This window comes from Ictidomys tridecemlineatus, chromosome 4 (assembly GCF_052094955.1).
Source record: "Ictidomys tridecemlineatus isolate mIctTri1 chromosome 4, mIctTri1.hap1, whole genome shotgun sequence".
In the NCBI taxonomy this organism is placed as follows: Eukaryota; Metazoa; Chordata; class Mammalia; order Rodentia; family Sciuridae; genus Ictidomys; species Ictidomys tridecemlineatus.
In genome coordinates, this window is record NC_135480.1 from 204,655,853 (window position 1) to 204,676,978 (window position 21,126).

The 21,126-nt window shown below is 52.1% G+C and overlaps 1 protein-coding gene across 1 annotated transcript in view; it reads left to right on the plus strand.

Annotated features, from left to right (window-relative positions):
- The window catches only part of Gpr107 (G protein-coupled receptor 107), a 75,987-nt gene that overhangs the window by 49,242 nt on the left and 5,619 nt on the right, over positions 1-21,126 (plus strand). The window contains exons 15-17 of the mRNA XM_005321081.5: positions 13,408-13,457; positions 14,936-15,019; positions 16,756-16,877. Coding sequence (XP_005321138.2) covers positions 13,408-13,457; positions 14,936-15,019; positions 16,756-16,877 — 256 coding nt within the window. The remainder of the gene's footprint in view (positions 1-13,407; positions 13,458-14,935; positions 15,020-16,755; positions 16,878-21,126) is intronic.

A 21,126-nucleotide genomic window follows, 5' to 3' on the forward strand; every position in this document is an offset into this window, starting at 1 on the left:
CCTCGGGTTTTGTTCACTTCTTTGTCTCTGGATCCCTTTTAACAGCATCTGAGGGAATGTAAAGGAAGACATGAAGGAGGAAGCTGCCTCTGTCCTCAGCCCTTTGTCCCTTCTACCACATGCTGTTTCCTGGGTCCTCTGTCATTGAGATTCCCTGCGCTGCAGGGGCCTCTGAGCTTAGGGAGTCCTGCTTGATCACGCCCACCCTGGCCCCCTGTGCTCCTGCCAGGATCCATCCACTGTCTCTTCTTGAGCTTGCAGGCTCCTCTCCCCGGGTGGCTTCCTCTTAGGGTCAGCCTGGGCTCGGACAACATAAATAACATGGCAGCCTCTACTCTGGTCATCCTTTTTTTGGCCTTGCGTTTCTGCAGGCAAGCCAGACTTACCTTTTATGTGGCTTCAGAAGCCTTTGCACGGTGGTGATTGGCCAGCTGTGACATTCTGGAGGCAGGGTCTGGATCTGAGCTGCTGTGGGTTCTGCAAGGAGCCTTGGCCATAAGAGGAACCTGTGAGGGCAGCAGCTCCCCGGGGATCCTCAGGACCCCACTGTTCCCACAAGGATCCCTCCTTAGCGTTTTGACTGTTGGCGTTTGCACTGCTGGTACTAAAGCAATGCTGGGCTGTGGCACCAAGCTGCACTAGAGCCTGTGTTCTTCACTGCCACCTATTCGCAGGGACAAAAAGCTCTCAAGCCACTTAAGAATGGCCTTGATGAGCCAGGCACAGTGGCACACAGTTACGGTTCCTCTGGTTCCTCCAGGGCAGAGGCTCGCAGAGGATCACAGGCTCAAAGTCAGCCCCAGCAGACCCTGTCTCAAAACAACAGAAGGGGCTGGGATCCAGCCTAGGGGTAAAGCCCCCTGGGTTCAATCCCAGTACTGCGGGGGCGGGGGGGATGCTGTGATGCTTCTGTAGAGATTGTAAATGTCATATCTCAACCCTGATATCAATATTGATGTTCTGTGTGCAGAGCAGGATGTGCACAGGGGCTGTGCCATGTGGCCTGGGGCTGCTGTGGGTGCCCACCCATGGCCGCTTTTCTCTTGGCTATTTGTATCTGAAGGAATGACTGGCTGCTCTGGCTACTCAGACTTGTAGGCTCTCGGCAGACAGTTTCTTAACAAGGAATGAAGTGACCATGTCACTCCCAGGTTGAACAACTAGCAATATGTATCGCCAATGATATGATCTGTGCTTCCGACTAAAAAGTCGCGTGTAGGAGAACTCTCACCTGCCACTCGGCTTCACAATTGGGGTTCTGTGGGCATGTTAACAATGTGATCTTTGAAACTATTTTATATGGACCTTTCTGTATTCAAGAGTCCTGCTGACTCCTGAGAGTGTTTTCCACCCACCTGGCACATAAAGTTTTGTAGTCAAGGGCAGGTGCGCAGGCGCAGTTGGGGGACCATGGGGGAAGTCCCCTGGGTTCAGTGCAGCTTCCCCACCCCATGAACTCTAGAAGCTACAGCTTGCTATGTGTTTTAGTTTTTGTTTTGAGACAGGGTCTTGCTAAGCTGGCCTTGAGTTTTCATGTAGAGTCAGGCAGGACGGATCTTCCACTTGCCTGCACGTGATTATAGTCCTGCTACCGGGAAGGCTGGGACAGGAGGATCAGAGGACCACTTGAGCCCACAGCTGGACCAGCCTGGCAGCATCCTGAGACCTCATACAAAACCCGCTCACCTCCTCCCATGTACGCTGTGTTTCTTTCTTCCACTTCAACCACAGCAGGCTCACACAGCTGGTTAAATGCAGAGACAACAATGGGCGTCCGGTTACATGTATTAAGCCAGATAGTGCAGAGGATTACAGATACGGAAAAAAATTCTTTTCTTTAATTACTTTTTCCTGGAAAAAATTTTATTTTGTTTAAACAAGAGAGTGTTAATTATGTTAACATGCAATATCAAGAAACAGGGGACTCTTGGGGGAATACAAGGGAGGTGCCCAGGCCTCACCCGTGGTAGGCAAGCCCTCTGCCACTGAACTGCACACCAGCCTGAAGTATTTTTGAAATGTTTGCTTCACTTTCCAATGTGGTAAATATCAATAGATATGACCCACATAAAAACTCTTTGGGGTCCTCATTCATGTTTAAAAGTAAGGGGTTCCCGAGACCAAAGAGAAGTGGCGTTAGAGATGAGGCTTCCCAAGTCCTTGTTGGTCACGGCCAGCAGAAGCCCAGCTGGGTCTTTTCCTCATTTCTCTGTTGAGTTTATTTCCAACTCCCTCTGCTGAATGCTTTTGGTTATTTGAGTTGTCCTTTACCTCAGGGCACCTCATGCCAAAGAACTGTTTTGTTGTTGTTTGTTTGTTTTTGGTTTTTTTGGCAGGGTTGGGGGGGTGTTGCTGGGGATTGAACTCAGGGGCACTTAACCACCGAACCACTTCCCCAGCCCTGTTTTATATTTTATTTAGAGATGGGGTCTCACTGAGTTGCTTAGCGCCTCATTTTTTGCTGAGGCTGGCTTTGAACTTGTCATCTTCCTGCCTCTGGGATTATAGGCATGCACCACCTCACTCAGCAGAACTGGGTTTTATTTGATATATTCATGTAAACAAACCTCATGGAAAATGTGCTGGAGCTGGTGGGGCAGGCCCACCTGTGGTTCCCAGGAAGTCCCCGAGGCTGAGGCAGCTGGGCTGGAGGTGTAGCTCAGGCTCCTAGGGAGGGAGAGGCCCCAAAACCACAGAGCCTGCTGATGAGAGAAATGGTCATTGTGTATGGAGGCGAGTCATGTTTAGGGGTTTAATTCTTGCTTTCCTTAGACAGTATTCTTTTCCCTTTTTGAGTAATCTGTTTGCAGATTTGGGGCAAGACCTCCCTGTGTCCTCGACCGCTTGACCCCAGGGTTAATTCGTAACCCTTGTGGCATGAATTGAAATCCCCTGATGTTGGCTCTTTCCAGTCTGGCTGGGAGCCCTGGTCCCCTCCTCTGCCTTCTCTACACTTCCCTGGAAGCCACCTCAGAGCCTTGTGTTCTCTTGTGGTTTTTTCTTTTCTGTTCCTTTTTTTTATTTTTTAAATTTTTTTAAATTTTTAATTTTTTTTTAAAGAGAGAGTGAGAGAGGAGAGAGAGAGAGAGAGAATTTTTAATATTTATTTTTTAGTTCTCGGCGGACACAACATCTTTGTTGGTATGTGGTGCTAAGGATCGAACCCAGGCCGCATGCATGCCAGGCGAGCGCGCTACCGCTTGAGCCACATCCCCAGCCCTGTTCCTTTTTTTAAAATCCTGGTAAAATAAGTGTGACATACACTTGAACTATTTTAAGTGTCCAGTTCTGTGGCATTGAGTGCATTTACCTTATTGTGCAGCCATCACCATGACCCATCTCAGAAGTTCCCTTCCCCACTGAGCCATGCAGGCAGAGCCCACTGCCTCCTCTGCAGCCCCGGTCACTGTTCTGCTTCACTCTCTATGGGTCTGGCTGTGTTAGGGTCCAGGGACCACAGATCAAGGACACCACAGTGTCTACCTCTTGTGTGTGTGTGTGGTGCTGGGTACTGAACCCGCAGGCACTCTGTCCCTGGGCTGCATCCCCAGCCCTTTTTATTGAGACAGGGTCTTGCTGAGTTGCCCAGGTGTCCTTGAACTTGTGATCCTCCTGCCTCAGCTTTCTGAGTTCCTGGGATCACAGATATGTGCCACCGCGCCCTGTAGGTTCTCTTTTTAAGGCTGGATGATGCTCTGTCACGTTATACCACGCTTAGTCGTTTCCTCCATGTGTCAGTGACACCTGGCAGCTTCCACCTTGTGGTCATTGTGAATGAGGCTGCTCTGAACTTGGGTGTACAGATGCCTGTGTAAGTCCCTGCTTTGCCTTCTCTTGGGTGTGCACCCCACAGTAGAACTGCTGAGTTGTGTGATAATCCTGCATTCAGTGTTTTGAGGAACTGCTACGCTGTGTCCCACGGTGGCCAAATCATTGTGTTTTCCCAGCAGCATTGCTCACAGTTTCTAATTTCTCCACGTCCTTACCTACACTTACTATTTTCTGGTTTGGTTTTTCCACATGTGCTGCAGATTGCACCCAAGGCCTCATGCATGTTCAGCACACCCTCCACCAGTGGGCCACACCCTGGCCCTTGTGGGTACCCCCATGTTCAAAGTTTTACATTTTTAAAATTAAATTTGATTTTTTCATTTATTTTTGGTGCTAGGGACAGAGCCCAAGGCCATGTGCATGCATGCAAAGCACCACTGAGCTGTACTCCCAGACCCTCGTGTTTTAAAATTTTAGAACATGTTGTTATTTATTTATTTATTTGTTTGTTTATTTATTTATTTATTTATTTATTGGTACTGGGGATTTATTGAAGCCAGGGCCCCATGGACCTGAGGCAAGTGCTTTCCCACTGAGCTGCATTCCCAGCCCTTTTTATTTTTTGAGACAGGGTCTCATCAAATTGTCTAGGCTGGTCTGGAACTTGGGATCCTGGATTACAGGGGTGGGTCTGGCCTGTTCTGTTGTTTATAGCAGCTTCCTAACGAGTGTGAAGTCGTGTTTCCTAGTGACTCACTCTGTTCAGCCTCCTCTCAAGTGCTTGTTGGCTATTCATTCATCTTCTTTGGAAGAATGTGAATTTGGGTCCTTTGTCCATTTTGATTGGATCGTGCCATGGTTTGGATATGGTTTGTCCCCTGAAGGTTCATGGACCCGGAAGCCTGGTCCCAGTGTGGTGATGCCGAGGAGGGAGGACTTGAGGTGGGGCTCACAGGAGCAGGTGGCTTTGTAGGAGGAGCATGCTCTCTCCCGGAATGAGTGTTTTCCCACAGAAGCCCAGCAGCACTGGTACCAGGCTCCAGGGTCTGTAGGATCGTGAGCCAGGTCAGCCTCTTTCCATCATGAGGAGCCCATGTCAGGGCAACCCAGAGGAATGGAGGCTGCTGGTTTGTCTTTGTTGTTGCTAAGACTCTCGGCTCGCTCGGCTCGCTACAGTATAGGCGTGGAGTGTGTGTCGACTGCCTGTTCCCTCTGTGCATGTGTAACACAGCGTGAACGCATGGTAACTTGCCCTTTAGAAAACACCTGGCGCTAAAAGATCTGCCCTTGTCTGCTCGTGGCAGAGTAAGTTCAGTGGTGGATGTTGCTAGAACAAGCCACTGACTGCTTTTGGAAACTTATGACTTTGTCATCTAAGTTGGGGTTTTTTGTTGTTTTTGTTTTGATTTGAGTGCCTGAGATTGAACCCAAGGGTGCTTAACCACTGAACCACATCCCCAGCTCTTTTCTAAATTTTATTTAGAGACAGGGTCTCGTTAAGTTGCTTAGAGCCTCACTAAGTTGGTTAGGCTGGCATTAAACTCATGACCCTCCTGCCTCAATGTCCTGAACCACTGGGTTACAGGCGTGCACCACTGCTCCCGGCTCATCTAAGTTTTTGCTAAATAAGAATATAATCTTTTTTTGAGAGAGGAAAAAGCAGAGATGCTGTCTTCTAACTTATCAGGATATAATGATATTCCAGACAAACTTTGGCCCAGGGGCCCATCTCATTCCACCTGTCCTGAAGTCTCAGTCCAGTGCTGTCATGCCAATTTGTGTATACATTGGCCACAGCTGCTTTTGTGCTACAGGGCAGAACTGAGTAGTTGTGACAGAGGTCATCTGGCCCATAAGGCCGAATATTCGCTGTCTCAACTGTGATAGAAGGAGGTTGCCATCCCTTGCCATTGTGGACAGTAAGAGGCACCATGTTTAAAACCATACTTAAAGCCGGGCAGGTGCTGGTGGTGAACACCTGTGATTCCCGCTGCTCAGGAGGCTGAGGCAGGAGGATCACAAGTTCCAGGCCAGCCTCAGGAACTTAATGAGATCCTGTCTTAAAATTAGAAATAGAAAGAGAAAGAGCTAGGGATGTAGCTCAGGCCCCCTGGGTTCAATCCCCAGTACCAAAAGTTAAAATTATACTTAATGAAGTGATCGTGACTGCTGTCTCCTTAACCTGTGCTTGGGTACTTTGAAATCTGTAAAGCACAAATGGGATAAGAACTGTGTTCTTCAGGACTTTGTCTGCTCTAGTATTTTACCAGCTTGCTTCTCTGAGATGACTCTGCACTTTTCTTTATTTAGCAAGGTGGCTTTGGATATGGACCCCCTCAGCTGTGAGCAGGCGCTGGGCGTCCCTAGGGAGCACACCCGTCCCTGCCTCCTTTGGCTCCTCCCTTGCTACAGCTCCAGGCCTGGCCAGCCTTGTCTCGCTCTCCAGGCAGGACCTGAGGTAGCCCAGAGTGCCTGGGCCATTGGCGGTGAGTGAGGACTGTCGTCAGGGTACGGCCAGAGGCTCCAGCTCAGAAGCCTCCAGGAGGAGGCGGCTAGGAGACGGGCCTTGCTGGCGCCTTGTGCTGTGTGTGCACCCCTCCCGTGCAGGACGGTCCTAGCACAGGGAGCCTGCCCAGAACCTTTGGGGCAGCATTTTGTGATGGAGAAGAGCAGAGGCAGAAGAAACGAGAGGAGGAAATCGTCCCCCGTCCTTCCTCTTGTCCCTGGGTAGCTAGAGAATGGAGCCGTTGGCTGGGCCATCCAGAAGCCTGAAGTTGTCCCCAGGCCACCTGCTGGGGACAGAGGCAGGGAGCACCTGGAATGCTACTGTGTCTTTTGAACAAGAGGTGAAGTGGCCTCAGAGGACACAGGGGTATGCCTGGCCTGTCCCTAAGCGGGTGCTTCCCAGGAGCCTATGACAAAGGCATTTCACAGGGGCCCTGTGGGGCCGCAGGCCGCAGGTGTGACTTCACACACGTATTTACCCAGGCCCCACTTCCATCTTGCTCTCTAAGGATTGTGTCCATCACTGGTAGCCTAGAGGGAGAGGGGACATTTTATGAGACAATTTAATACAGTGCTTTTTAATTTCTTCTAATCTCCACAAACCTCTTTTCACTCCTTTGCCTCAACACGTCACCTAACATCCCTGTAGTGTCACCAGCTCAACCCCAGCTTCTGGCCCACATTATCACATAACTAGTCGACCAGGGGTGCCACCTGCGCAAGGTAAGCCACAGCCAAAATAGCCTAGAGTCTCCTATAGTGCTACCGAGAAGAATCCTTGTTAGGGACACCTGACCTGTCCTCAGCAGGGCTCTCCTGCCTCTGCCACCTGAGTGCCCATTGGAGCCCCATGGTGGGTGCCTTCGGTGCCCTCTCCGGCCTGCCTGGCCTGGCTCATGCACCTAGGGTCCTCACGTGCCTTGGGTTTCCGTGGGTCTTGAGGCCCCAGCAAGGTAGCTGTTATTAAGATGGTTACTGCAGCGCTGCGGGAGGCTCAGGCGCTCTACCCTCCTGGGCTCCGCTGGCCTGTATCGGCACCAGAAGCCTGACCTGCCCGCTCAGCTCGCTGCCCATTGTGCCTGTGCAGGGGGAAGCTGGGGCCTATGTGGAGGCCGTCCGCAGCTCAGCTCCACTGCAGGCTGGGTATGGTGCAGGACTGATGGGGCCAGACACCAGACTGCATGCCCACGCTGGCCGAGGAGCTGGCTGGCAGTCCCACCCACCCTGCCTGCCGTCCTCCTGCTGCGCTGTGGGCATTGGTAGAGGCAAAGGGCAGGTGAGCAAGGGCTGATGCTGACAGTGGGGGTCTTTCCTGCCGTCAGGTGGGCTGGAGCTCACTCCCTTTCCTTGAAGTGAGCCTTGCTATATTACCCAGGCAGGGCTTCAATCCTGGGCTCAGTTGTCCTCACGAGCAGACGGGTCTGCTGATGTGCCTGAGAGCCCACTCTCCGCCAGTTTTGCTTCTTTGATGCTTTTTAATTTATTTACATATATATTTGCCCTGGAGATTGAACCCAGGGGTGCTTATCCACCACATTCCCATGCCACACCCCCACCCCTGCTTTTTTTTGAAAGAGGGTCTCGCTAAATTGTTTAGGGGCCTCACTGAGTTGCTGAGGCTGGCTTTGAACTTGTGATCTTCTTGCCTCAGCCTCCTGTGTCACTGGGATTGCAGGCATGGCCACCATGCCTGGCGTTGATGTCTAATTTTACTCAGAATGAGATGTGCAGCCCTTAACTGTCAGCTTGATGGCTATTGATGTATCTGGACCATTGCTTTAAGGTGTGTTAGAAATGTGTTTTGAGGGCCAGGGTTATGGCTCAGTGGTAGAGTGCTTGCCTTGCATCTCCGGTACCTCACAAAAATAAACAAATAAAGAAATGTGTGAGATCACTTCTCACCTGCCCCAGTAGTTTCAGGAGCAAAGGGTCTTGTGTTCTGTGGGGTGGTTCCTGTCTTGTTGCAGCCTTTCCCAGACTTGGTCCAGGTGCTGCCTTTGAGATGCAGTGGTGGGTCTTCTCTTCGTGGAGGAGTGCTTTCAGGCTGTGTGGTCTTGTGTCCATGTGGGGCTGTGTCTTCTGGTGACTGAGCGGCTGTGTCGCCAGCTTTCAGGCCAGGCATGGCCTCACATGGCATAGCTTCTCCAGCCCCCAGCAGGGGTCTCTTGAGTCAGAGCTTAGGCAGATCTGAGCTGCTGCCACCAGAGAGTCCCAGTGGCTCCAGTGCCATCCTGACTTTGCCATTATCCATGTTTTATGATTTTTTGTTTGACTCACAGTTCCCTCTGAAGCACAGCAGGAAAGAAGTGGGAAAAGGGAGGAGGGATAGGTGGGATTTCTTTTTCTTCCTGGGGATTGAACCTAGGGGTGCTCTACCATTGAGCCGCCCCTGCCCTTTGTGTTTTTATTTTGGAACAGGGCCTTGCTGAGGCTGCCCAGAGCTTGCAGCCCCCCTTCTCAGCTTCCTGAGTTGCTGGAATCTCAGATGTGTGCCACTGGGTGGGGGTGGGGTGGTGGTGGGGTGGGGGTTAAGCCTTGGGGCTTTCTTTACACCTAGGCAAGGATTGTCTGGCAAGTTTTCCACCCATTCAGAGGCTGTTGTGGGCCTTGCCTTTTGTGTGGTCCATAAATCGCTGGGTGTTAAGGCCTCAGAGCAGACTGCTGGCAGCTCCTGGGTGTGGCAGGCACCTTGACTAGCTGCAGACCCCCAAAGCCAGCATGGCCTCTGAGTGTGAAGTGCAGTGTTAAGAGCTTGGTCCTTGGAGAGGGTGCACTCAAGTTTGGATACTGGCTTCTCCAGGTGGACCGTGTGACTTCGATAACATACTAACCTTTGCCAGGCTGGCTGCCCCCTCATAGAGGCTATCGTGAGATGAAGCTCAGATACCCACTGGGCACGTGGCTTGTGGTGATTGCTAGTAAATGGCCACCACCGGTGCTGCTGTTTCTGCCATCATCACAGTTCCAGGGCCTCCCAGGGGAAGCCAGCTGGGGGGAGGGGCAATCTGCCTAGTCACCCTGTGACTGAAAGAGGGAAGGCGACAGTCTAGGTGGGGGCAGCACCTCCCGTGGGTGGTGTGTGGGCTCCTTTGCTGCTGGGTTGGGGAGGGTTGAGCCAGGGTGGAGGCCCTGCCTGCTGCAGCAGGCACTTATTCTGTTCCCGTCGGCAGGAAGCTTGGGAATGATGGCCATTTTCCTGAGAGCTAGAGGAAGTGGGGTCTGCAGGCCTCAGGCCCTGGAGAGGCTCCCGGAGCTGCTCCCTGTTCTGCCTCCAGGGGTTTCCAGGTCTGCGCAGCACCCCCCTCCACCACTTTAAGAATGGGGGCAGGCAGAGCAGCTGATCAAAAACCAGCTCCCCGGGTTGGGAATACAGCTTGGTTGGTAGAGCTCGTGCCACGCATGCACAAGGTCCTAGGTCAATCCCAGCACCACATGCACACGTACGAAACTGGCAAATCTTACTGTATGTTAATTGTACCTCAATAAAATTGACACAAAAATTGTTGTAAATGAATATACATTAAAAAAATAAAAAACAGGGCTGGGGATGTGGCTCAAGTGGTAGCGCACTCGCCTGGCATGCGCGGGGCACTGGGTTCGATCCTCAGCACCACATAAAAATAAAACAAAGATGTTGTGTCCCCCAAAAATTAAAAAATAAATATTAAAAAAAAACACCAAGCCCCCCCCCAGGGGACTGCTCATGGTGAGCTATTGCCATGAAGAAGTGCTGACCACAGAGTACATCCTCCTCCAAACAAGGGCCTGGAGAAGGCGGCGCGGCCCGGGGGCAGGCATGGAGTTACAGCAGTGCCGGTGCCAGGGTGCAGGTCTCCTGGCTCCATCTGTGACGCGTTTCCTCTCCCCGTGCTCATTCTTTGACCATATTTGCTGCTCCTCAGTGGCAGGGTCAGAAATAGCCAGCCAGCCTCGGGAGCCTTCACCCAAGGGAGCCCAGCTCCCCTGAGGCCCGCACAGCAGCCAGCTGTCAGCCTCCTTGGCTCCCGGAAGGTCTTTGGGAGAAAAGCAAAGGGAGGCCTGCTGCTTGGTTGCTCTTTGCACAGTGCTGGTGAGGCTTCGAGCTGAGCTGACCGCCCTGCTCAGCCTCCTGACTCACTGGGTGGCAGCCCAGGGACACAGTATTTGCCACTGTTGGTGCTGGGTTAATCCATATAATCCTAACAGGTTCTAATACTGTAACATCGGGTTCGGGTAGCTTATTGTGAGCCATTGGCTTTTCACGTACAGTCTGGGTATTTGTCCAAAACATTTAGGGGTAGGTGTTGGTATTCTGGCCTAAGAGATGAAGCAACAGAGGCTCAGAGAGGTTAGATGACTTACCTGAGATCATAACAGCCAGCAAGCAACAGAGTTGGAGTCTGAACTCCAGGTGCTTGGATTCACAGAGCTTGTGCTTCGGACCACTCTTCTCTCCTGTTTCTTAGCACCTCACAGAGGCAAGGATGGAGCTCAGCGGTAGAGTGCCTGCTGAGCATGCCCCAGGCCCTGGGCTCTGTCCCCAGCATAGGAGGAAAAGCTTCACTGCTTGGACCATGACTAGGATACCGGTGGGGGCCTTGGAAGCCTGGTCCCTGCCAGCAGCAGTCCTAGCAAACGTCTTGCAGGTGACTGGAAATGACATCAACACGACTCGTGGGTTTTGGGAAACCTTGGGACTGTGTATGTGGCTGTGTGTCTTAGAGGTGATACTCCTTGGCTCCAGGGCCCATCTGTCAGCCCTCGTGCATCCTACGTGGCATGGAGTCTGCTGTGGTGACGCTTTTCTCTGGCACGTGGAGGTGAGGGTGCGGGCTCACTCGTGCAGCTGGTCGGACCTGCCTACCTTCAGGGTCTGCTCAGCTTGGAGAGTGTGATGTGGTGGCACACGATGCCCGGGAGAGGCCAGCTAGCGTAGCGTCCTCTGCTCTCGTCCCCCCAGCCCCCACCTCCCACCCATGGAGACCTGCAGGGCCTGCTCCCCCATCAGCCCCTGCTTCCTTCCCTGTGGCCCCACCTCTGGCATTCTTCTTCCTGGCGGGCCGAGGGGTTGTCTGCTGTGCTGCCCGCACCTTGATCGATCCACACCCATAGAGACCCCCGCCTGTCACAGGCGCTGCCACAGACTCCAGGTCTCACGGGGTCAGTCTCTTCCTCCTGGCTTCCTCCGTCTTTTCTCATGACAGTTCTGAACTGTGATGTAATGTGGCGCCGCATGGCTAAAAACTCTGGGCCCTCTGGACCCACAGGGAGGATGGCCCAGCTTGGTTTTGGGCTTTGCTCCTCGCCCTGAGTTTCCTGGCCTCCCCAAGGTGCAGTCACGCTGAGCTGCCCTCCCTTCCTGAGCTCCCTGCAGGCTGGGAGTCCTCCCTCCATCCTGCTCATCCCTGCCCCCGCTTGACGCTGGGACGCCTCTGACTGATGGTTCTCAAGGAAGCCAGCAGCAGTGTCCTGCCAGGACTCACTCAGCGGCAGCACTCAGAAGAGACGGAAAGCTCGTGTGTGACTTAAACGATCTAATGGTTGATGCTGGGTTTTTCAGTCAGCCCTAGGGAGAGGACTCAGTGTTCGTGTTCAAGAAGTACCAGCCTGTGCAGGGGCTCGGCTCCTTCCCTCCGGCGGGGGCTCGCTGGGCAGAGTGCTGTGGGCACAGTGGAGCCGTGAGCTCCTAGAGATGGCGAAGTCTGTGGCATCCTGTCCTCTGGGAAGCCTTTTACAACCCTGGCCTGTTCCCAACCCTGTGTCCAGCTCAGGCTTTAGTGTCCCTCTCCCAGGGGCACGCCTAGTGTCCCAGGGTTTAGCTCAATCAGGGCTCAAAAGAAAAGGATGACAACTACAAGAAGTCAGAACCCATGTATAGGTGACATGTCAGGATGCATTCTACTGTCATGTATAACTAAGAGAACAAATAAATTTGGAAAAGAAAAGGATGAGAGGCAGAGAGATTTCATTTTTAAAAAATAACATGACAGTGGGGCTGGGCATGTGGCTCTGTGGTAGAACTCACAAGGCCCTGGGTTCCATCCTATCACCACAAAAAAAATACATAAAGTAGCAAAACACCAGAGAGGTGGCCAGATAAGCAAGCGTTTGGTGATCTGCCGGCTGTGATCCCCTTCCTCAGAGGCCACCTGTGTGCAGAGGCCACTGCAGCTCTGTATGTGAGGGTCCTGTCCTCTCAGCTGTGGGAAGAGTCCCCTGGGAAGACTTGCCCTGCCAGCCCTCTTTGGTTTCCTGGAGGAGGCTCCTGTGGATAATCACCTTGACGATAACTTGGCATTCCCAGAATTTCTTTTGGAATCCTAAACTTGATTGTCCCCCACTAATCATGAGCCAGAGGAGAGAGGAAGAGGAAATTTGAACCTTTGCCACCCACAGTCTCATTCTTAAACTGAATCAGTAATTGAATGTTATTAAGCAGAATTAATTTGCCTCCTGCGGGAGGTTTATGATGAATGAAAGGATTGCTAATCGGGGAGGGAGCCAGGCTACCCTCCATGGTCATCAATATTTCATAGCACCAGCAGTGGCAGGAAGTCCTGGCTCGCTGACCTTGAACGCTCTAGAAGGCAGGAGATAGCCAAGGAGGTTGTACTTAAAGGGCTTATTATTACGGGGCGCTTAACAGAAACTGAAGCCAAATTTGCCAAGTGCGTCTGAGGGTTAATTGAATTTGCACCCTTGGCTGGTGGATGGCTCCCCAGCTGTCACTCTGGGGCCAACCCAGTGGGTCCTAGTGGAGAGAGCATCTCCCTGGGTACCGTGGCAGAGCTGAGGGGGTTAGCGCTGGCCCTCAGGTGGGCGTCTGTGATTTCCTTGGTGCCCCTGTGCAGTACGCAGCTGCCCCTCAGAGCAGCTGCAGCTGGGTGGCCTGTGAGAGCAGCTTCACCAGGCCCTGGGGTGGACGGAGCCTCCCATCTGCCTCCTTGCCAGAAGTGAGGTGTGTCTCAACCCCTCTTGACTGAGGGGCACATGAACAGGACAGGGGTCCCAAGAATGGTGTGCCCCCAGAGTCCCAGCTGCTCAGGGGCTGGCTCAGCTGGCAGGGTCTTGCCTCAGAGTGAATGAACGATTGCGCGCGCAGACAGGGAAGAAGCGAAGCTAATGAGCTCTTCATGTTGTTCTTGTCCCTAGCTGCCATTAACTTAGCAAAGCTGAAGCTTTTCAGACATTACTACGTCCTGGTGAGTAAAAAAAAAAAAAAGACCCTGAGTCTCTCAGTTAGATCAGTTCAGGGGGCAGAGCCAATGTGGGAAGCGGGATGGACGCCCAGGAGGGGCAGCCCTGGATCTGCTCGGATTGCTTCACAACAGACTGTACCTCCCGAAACAGAAACTAAATATCCGGGTTACTACTTCTTATATTTAACTTTAAGTGGTTAAATAATACATTGATATAAAATATAAATGCCTGGATTCTAGAAACCCAGCACAGCCCTGTGGAGCCTGCTGACCCTGTCCAGGGCTGCTGCCATGGTGAGGTGGTGGCTCTCCATTGCAGTCCTGGCGTGTGCCCCCCAAGCCGTTCCCTGGGGTGTTGCTGTTCATTAAGAAAATGAGGGCTGCACCCTGTGCCCTTCTGCAGGCTTTATGTTTTCCCGTAAGATTTAGAGAACCTCCCTCTCTCTCAAAGTTTTCTGCAGGAAACTAGTTTCATGTTATGCTAATGGTGATATTTCCCTTAAGAACAGAGATGGAGGCGGTTTTTGTAAAACTTAAGAATGGGGACAGTGACGGGTATGCAGAGAGATCCCTGTAAGCTAAGCACAGCCACCAAGTCTGAACCACTGTGAGTTCTTAGGGTCGTGGTTTCTTGGTGTCCATAAGGTGCAGGTCTGCTGGAGTTTGCTCCGTGGCTCCTTAAAGAAAGTTGCAAAGTCTTTTGTCATGATTTTGGCCTCGACTGTCACTGGAAGATTCTTGTATATGGGCGAACATTATCGATTTCATTAGAGAAGCAGGGGCAGGTGACTTTTTGCAAGGGCCTTGTTCTCCACCAGAAGAGGCACAGGAGTCACCACAGAGCCTCTCCTGACACAGGAAGTGGCCATGAGCAGTGATTCTCAATGGCCAGGCAAGGGTGTGCCCGAAACCCTAGCATGCCTGGCCTGCCTGCAAGCCTGGCCACCGTGAGCCTGGTCCCATGAGCAGCCTGGGCAGCAACTGAGCCCTCGTTACTGCAGTGAAGTGGAGGCCTCCCCATGAGGACAGGTGTGGGTACGTCCTGACTGTGGCCCTGGACCTTTGTAGCAGTGCAGGCAGAGAGGCCAGGAGTCAGCCTCTCCCTGTGGGCTGTAGTTGGCTGCTACTACTGATAATTATCTCTCCAAGCCTGGGAATAAAAAGGCTGCCCCTGGGAGATTGAAATGAGATTTAGAGAGGTGAGGAGGGTCTAAGAGCAGATGTACCCAAGTGTGCTGTCCTCCCTTGGTGGCTGTGGTCATCATCTTGGCCACCTAGAGACAGTGAGGAGTTCCTTCCCAGTGTAACCAGCAGAGTGGCCATCTCTCTGCTGTACTTATGAGTTAACACTCCAAGAAACGCAAGTCTTTGGGTGGTTCTGTTTTCTGTTTTGTAGTGAGTTTGTGAAAGCAATTTATTCGAAGAAAATGGTTATAACTTCTCTGTTGATTTTGTGTTTTGTTTCCTTCCTCTTCATACAGATTGTGTGTTACATATACTTCACCAGGATCATTGCATTTCTCCTTAAACTTGCTGTTCCATTCCAGTGGAAGTGGCTCTACCAGGTATACTGCTCTCGGGATGGTGCAGAGTTCATGTCTGAGGATAAAGTCCGGGGATGTAACTTAAGGTTGTTTCTTATTCACATGGGAATGGCCCCTAAAACCTGCCATCTCTTCCAGCGACAGTTAAGGTTACCTATTTGGGACCTGTGACCCCAGCAGTTTGGGAGGCTGAGGCAGGAAATTTGCAAGTTCACAGTCTGCCGCAGTAACTTAGAGAGAGACTGTCTAAAAAAAAAAAAAAAAACAATGGGCTAGGGACTTGGGTTGTGGCTCAGTAGATGAGTGTTTGCCTCTCACACATGAGGCACTGGTTTCAATCCTCAGGACCGCATAAGAATAAATAAACAAAATAAAGGTATTTGTTTATCTACAACTATATATATATATATATATATTTTTTTTTTTTTTTTTAAGGGCCTGAGGATGTGGCTCAGTGGTTAAGCGCCCTTGGGTTCAATCCCTAGAACCAAAAAAAAAAGATGATGATGATGATTATCTATTTGGAGTTACCTTTATCAGGGTCCCCCCTTTTCCCCCCTGTAAGAGTTCTGTTTCTATTCTTCACCCTTGAATAATCCTACTCTGTTAAAAAAAAAAATTATTATCTATTTGCTCTGGAGAGCTGCTAGATTACATGAGAAATCTGGCATAATTGCATTATTGATTTTAGTTTTCAATTTTAAAACTCTTTAGAGAAAAGCTTCAGGCAGAGTCAGTATTGCCCTCTGTAATTAAAGCTTGGATGGGATGGGGTCTTTCCTAGCTATCAGGCCTAGAACAGTTTAGAATCCAGCCCTCCCTCCTTCTTTGCCCTAATATTATTATTATTTGAATCATCCAATATCTTTGTAAATCCTAGGACCGTTTTTGTTGTGTTGTTGTTTTGTGGTGCTGGGGATTGAACCCAGGGCCTTGTGTATTCGAGGCTAGCACCTTACCAACTGAGCTGTGACCCCAGCCCTAGAACTGTTTAACTGCCAGAGTCAACCAGATGGTTTAGCTATCCTTTTTTCTTGAAGAATTCACTTGGTACATTAGGCACCAGTGTTGGAAAATTTGTGTATAAATTGAACTTTTAAGAGGTACTAGTGAGCCAGGTATGGGGATGCATACCTGTCATCCTAGTGGCTCTGGAGGCTGTGGCAGGAGGATCACAACTTAGTGAGGCCCTAAGCAACTTGGCAAGAGCCTGTCTCAACATAAAAAATAAAAAGATCTGGGGATGTGGTTAAGCAACCTGGTTTCAATCCATGGTACAAAAAAAAAGGTAACAGTGAAGCCAGATATGGTGTCACAGCCTGTAATCCCAGCAGCTTAGGAAGCTGAGTGAGGTAGGAAGATCACAAGTTCCAGGCCAGCCCCAGCAACTTAGACCCTGTTTCAAAAACCAGAAAGGGCTCGGGGTGTACCTCAGTGGTAGAGCACCCCTGAGTTCAATTCCCAGTCCCCCCCCCATGCCCCCCGCCAAGAAAAAGTACCATTGAAGGAGTTGGGAACGGAGCTCAGTGGAGTAGAGGGCTGGTCTAATGTGCCCAAAGCATGAGGCCCTGGTCCTAGAGGCAGACTGCTCCTGGCTTAGGCTTCAGATCTAGGGAGTGCTCAGGGGCCATGAACGTGGCCTTGAACCGAGGCCTTGAGTGAGCAGTTAGCAAGGAGTGAACTGTGTGGATATGTGGGTCGTGTTGAATGATAGTGTTGCTGATCCCTTTATTTTGGGGTGGTTTTTAAATCTGCAGCTCCTGGATGAAATGGCCACATTGGTGTTCTTCGTTCTGACGGGGTATAAGTTCCGTCCAGCTTCAGATAACCCCTACCTACAGCTGTCTCAGGAGGAAGACGACTTGGAAATGGAATCTGTGTAAGCCACCCCCCTTCCTTCCTCTCCTCGGCCCTGCCCCCTATGCCTACCTGAAAGTGGCACTGTGGAGGGGCCTGCTGCTCTCGGCATCCTGCTGCTCCAGAGGTGCCCTCCACCTTCAGCAGAAGGCCGTGATTGTGCACGTCCAGGCGCTCTTAGGTTTGAAGTGCAGTGTCTGCCAGCCATTGCTAGTCTGTCAGGGGGAGAGGAACTTGGCAGCTGTCAAGCCCCACTGCAGCAGCTTCCTGTAACTCAATGGCCAGGGCAGAAACGTCGACAGCAGCTTATTTTTGAAAGTGTCATTTGAGAGTCTGCTGCTGATCCTCCATGTCCTCTGTATCAGATGCCCAAGTGGCTGTTCACAGCTGGCACAGCGACTTTGATCTGGTCTGAGTACTGTTTGGGGCTTTTCTGAGTCACAGGGTAAGGGACTTAGGGGCTTTGTTTCTAGGAGAGGGCGATCATTTTCTAGAAGGGTGACAGTGATTAAGCCTATTTGCTTGTGAGCTCTGAGTGTGCTCAGCCAGCTCAGTGGTCATGTTTCACTGTGAGCTTCGGGCTGAGGCGCTGCCCCAGCGCCACCCGCCTCTTGCCTTTTTATAATTCAAAGGCCGAGATTCTGCCCATGCTGGGCTCTGCTTGGCTGCCAGGCAGTGTGGGCCAGCTCTTTGTGCTGGCTGCTCTGCTGGGACAATAAATGAAGGCAGTGCCCAGATGGACCCCTTCCGGCATCTCCCTGTGCAGAGGAAGAAATAGATGCCTTTTTATAGGCAGGAGAAGGAGCAGGAGGACCAGCAGCTGGGCCTTTCCAGAAGTAGCAGGTCTGAGATGGGACTGTTGGCCCAGGTGCCACTTGTGCAGGTCAGCTGGAAGCAGCAGCCTCGTTGGCTCACTGGGAGCAGGGGCTGTGGATTTAGTCCCTCTGGAGGCCTTGATCTTGGCTGCAGATGTTTGGCAGTGGTCTTCCAGGATTGACAACTAGAAGCTGAAGGGCTTCCTCTACAGAATTGAACTCCAAAACCACATGGCCAGAGTTCCTGTTCCCTACATCCTTTCCCTTAGCCGTTGTGTGTGGAAGTGAGGATATATTTGCCTCAGGGCAAAAAGTTTTTAAAGTTTTGTTTTGAAGTTGATTTTTCCCTAATGTTTCGGAATTGATTTCTCCATCCCTGTTGATGGTAGGGGTAGGCATCTTAGCAAGCTGGTGGGTATGCCTGTTAAAGTCCAGAGGAGGCCAGGCACAGGGCGCACTCCTGTAATCCAGCTACTCCTGAAGACGCAGGAGGATGGCAAGTTCGAGGCCAGACCCTGACTCAGAATAAAACATAAAAAGGGCTGGGGATGTGGCTCCGTGGTTAAGCTCCCCTGGGTCAATCCCTGTACCCCCCCCCAAAAAAAAAAGGTTGAGAAGAGAAGGAGGAGATGCACTGACCCCCAGACTCTGGGGAGCTGGAATGTCTTTATTCTGGCAAGGTCTGGGGAAGGTTGGGATGCTGGGTCAGGGAGAACCCTGTGATGGCCTAGTTTACACTCTTGTGTTTGGATCATGCTGAGTGTGGCTTTGGGAGCCAGATCTTGAGGGTGAAGTGAGCTGCACGGTGGTGGCAGAGGGGCTGCACGTGGAGCAGCTGCAGGAAGTCAGGCCTGGAGGGTGTAACTTGGAGTGGGTGTTTCCGGGGAGCGCTGGCTCGGTTCAGCCGGCAGTGTGAAACGGAAGGAGTTCAGGAGCTAACCCAGGCAGAGCACCTTTCACTCGGCCAGGAAATTGGTTTGGAAAGTTCTAGGATTTCTGTTTAGCTAAGAATGCTGCTGTAGGGGTGTATAGTTCAGTGGCATAGCACTTGCCTTGCACGTACGAGGCCCTGGGTTCTATCCCGAGCACTGTACAAAAGGGAGAGAAGGCTCCGTTGAGAAAGTTCTGTGGGCATCTTAGATGGACAAAGCAGAAGTGGCCTGACACGGAGGCCTCACCACCAGCTGCCATGCCCACCACAGGAGAGCATGTGGGCTCATTATGGCTTCTCAGGGATGACATGGCACTGGGGCTATCATCTCTTCTGCTTGGAAGTGCTGTACCTGGATGGCATCTCTTAAATCTTCCAGAAATAGCACAAGCCAGAGGCAAGGAGAGCCCTGGCCTCTATACTCCAGAGCCATTGGCTGTCTGTAAAGCATCAGCCACACCAGTGGGTCCTTCCTGTTGAGCCTCTTTATGGGAAGAAGTATTCTGGTTTCTCACACACATGCCCCAGAAAAGGTGCACAGCTTCCTAGCAGGTCTCATCCCGTGGGGCGTGCAAGCCTCACCCAGCCACTCTCCGCCACTCTCCAGTGTGTCTGCACCTGCTGTCCTGCCTTTGAGGCCGGGCTGTGGCTGTGGAGACAGCCCATGTGGGAAGTGGGTCTTGCCAGGTGGTCCTAGGCCTGAGCCTGCTCCCCTGGGGCAGAGCTTCAGGGTCACTGTGTCTGCTTTCTGAGGCCCACGCTTGCCCACAGTCCTGCGTCTTTGCAGCCCTTGACCCCATCAGGCCTCTACTTTACTCAGAAGGAGGGTGAGGAGGAGAGTGCAGCCCTCCTATGGCTCTTACATCTTCTTGGGCCTACCAATTTTAGTCGCAGAATTTATTGTCAAAAAAGTCCAGTAAGTTAAAATGTATTAGATGAAATTTTAATGATCAGACTTGGCAGCCACTTTGCATGCTACATGTACCCTTAATGCTTGGAATTTTCTCTCTCACTGGGACAAGTGAGAGGAGAAGAAACACTTGGGGTGGCTTAAGGCCATGAAGTTGTCCCCCTGGGCTTCCCTTTCTAGGAACCTCTTCCTGCTGCCTGAGTTTGGCCTGGAACAAAGTAGAAACAGGAGAATTGGAGACCAGCAGAATTAGTTCTTACCCAGGCCTCTGTGTATTTCAAGTCCAAAAACCATATTTTAATTCTAGAAACAGATGCATCCATTGGTGTCAGGAGCTGCCACCTAGGAGCTAAGCCCGTACCCCTAGCCTTGAGCAATGGAGGGTGGAACTGGTGTCTGCTCTTTGTGAAGGCAGGTGGACTTCGCCTTCACTGGGCAGTGGGGTGGAGCTCTGGGAGTGGGGTTTCCCGGTGGCAGTGGGCTGCCTCTCATTCCTCTGTAATACTATCTTTTTCCTTTTTTGGATGGAATGTTCTCAATACAAACCAGGGTTCTGGGCGTGCTCGCGCTCTCGCCTGCTCCCTTGGTTTTCCCTTGCCCCTGTGGGAGCTTACAGCTGGGGTAGAGGAGCTGTCCTGAAACGCCCCCAAAAAAGGTGTTTTCTGAGTCTGTGATTTGTTCATGCCAGCCCAGTTCACCTAAGTGACCCTGCTGTGCCGCCAGGTCTGGTGGGGCTCCACCCAGCACCCCCCACACCCCTCCCCATCTTCTCCAGGGTGGGACAGTTCTTTGTGGAGCGCCACCCCCCAGCTTCTTGCCGGCCAGCTCCTCCCCGCCTCAGTCCAGCCCTCCAGCTTCCACTCCCCCAGCAGAGGGGCTTCTCGCCAGAGCCGGCCAGCGAGGCTCCTAGACTGTCCCTCCTCAGTCCTGGCGCCCACTCTGCGCACGTCCCTGAAGGCCGCCCCTCCTGGCTGTGGGTCCTGCAGACCCGCAGTACCAGTTCTGTTTCTGTGACCTTGCACTGGGCCTTGAAGTTGTTTCCAGTGGGCGCCCATCTACAGAGGAAGGTTCTCGGGGGATGGAAGCCTCCCGTCAGACTGCACCCGGGTCACGGGAATGTGCTTGGCTTGGGTGGCCATGTGAGCTGTGCCTTATTCTTTACTAGGGAGGCACCATTCCCCCGGGGACAGTGTGACCTCACTGGGGTGTCTGAAGACTTCTGTCTCCTGCTGTGGTCTGAGCCAGAGGGGGGAACGGGGGGAGGGGGCGCTGTGTGGAGCTGGAGAGGCTCTGGTCCTCGTGCTATGCCAAGGCTCTGGCTCTATAGCCTAGGTGGGACAGGGCTCTGCGGCTTCCCCCCCAAGAGCACCATCCCTTCCCAAGGCCAGGCCGGGAGCCCCCTCCTTTGTCTTGGGGTGTTTGTCCCCTGTCTGTCACCTCTGCAGGAGTCCCTCAGTTCCCCTGACATCCACATTCAGCAGCATGTCTGGTGCCAGCTTTGTCACAGTACAGATAACCTGCGCCCGAAGGACCCTTGTTGGTGGAAAGTCCCCACTCAGGGAGGATCGCAGGGCCCCAAGACCTGGCTACAGAAGCAGCACAAAGTGGGGGGGGG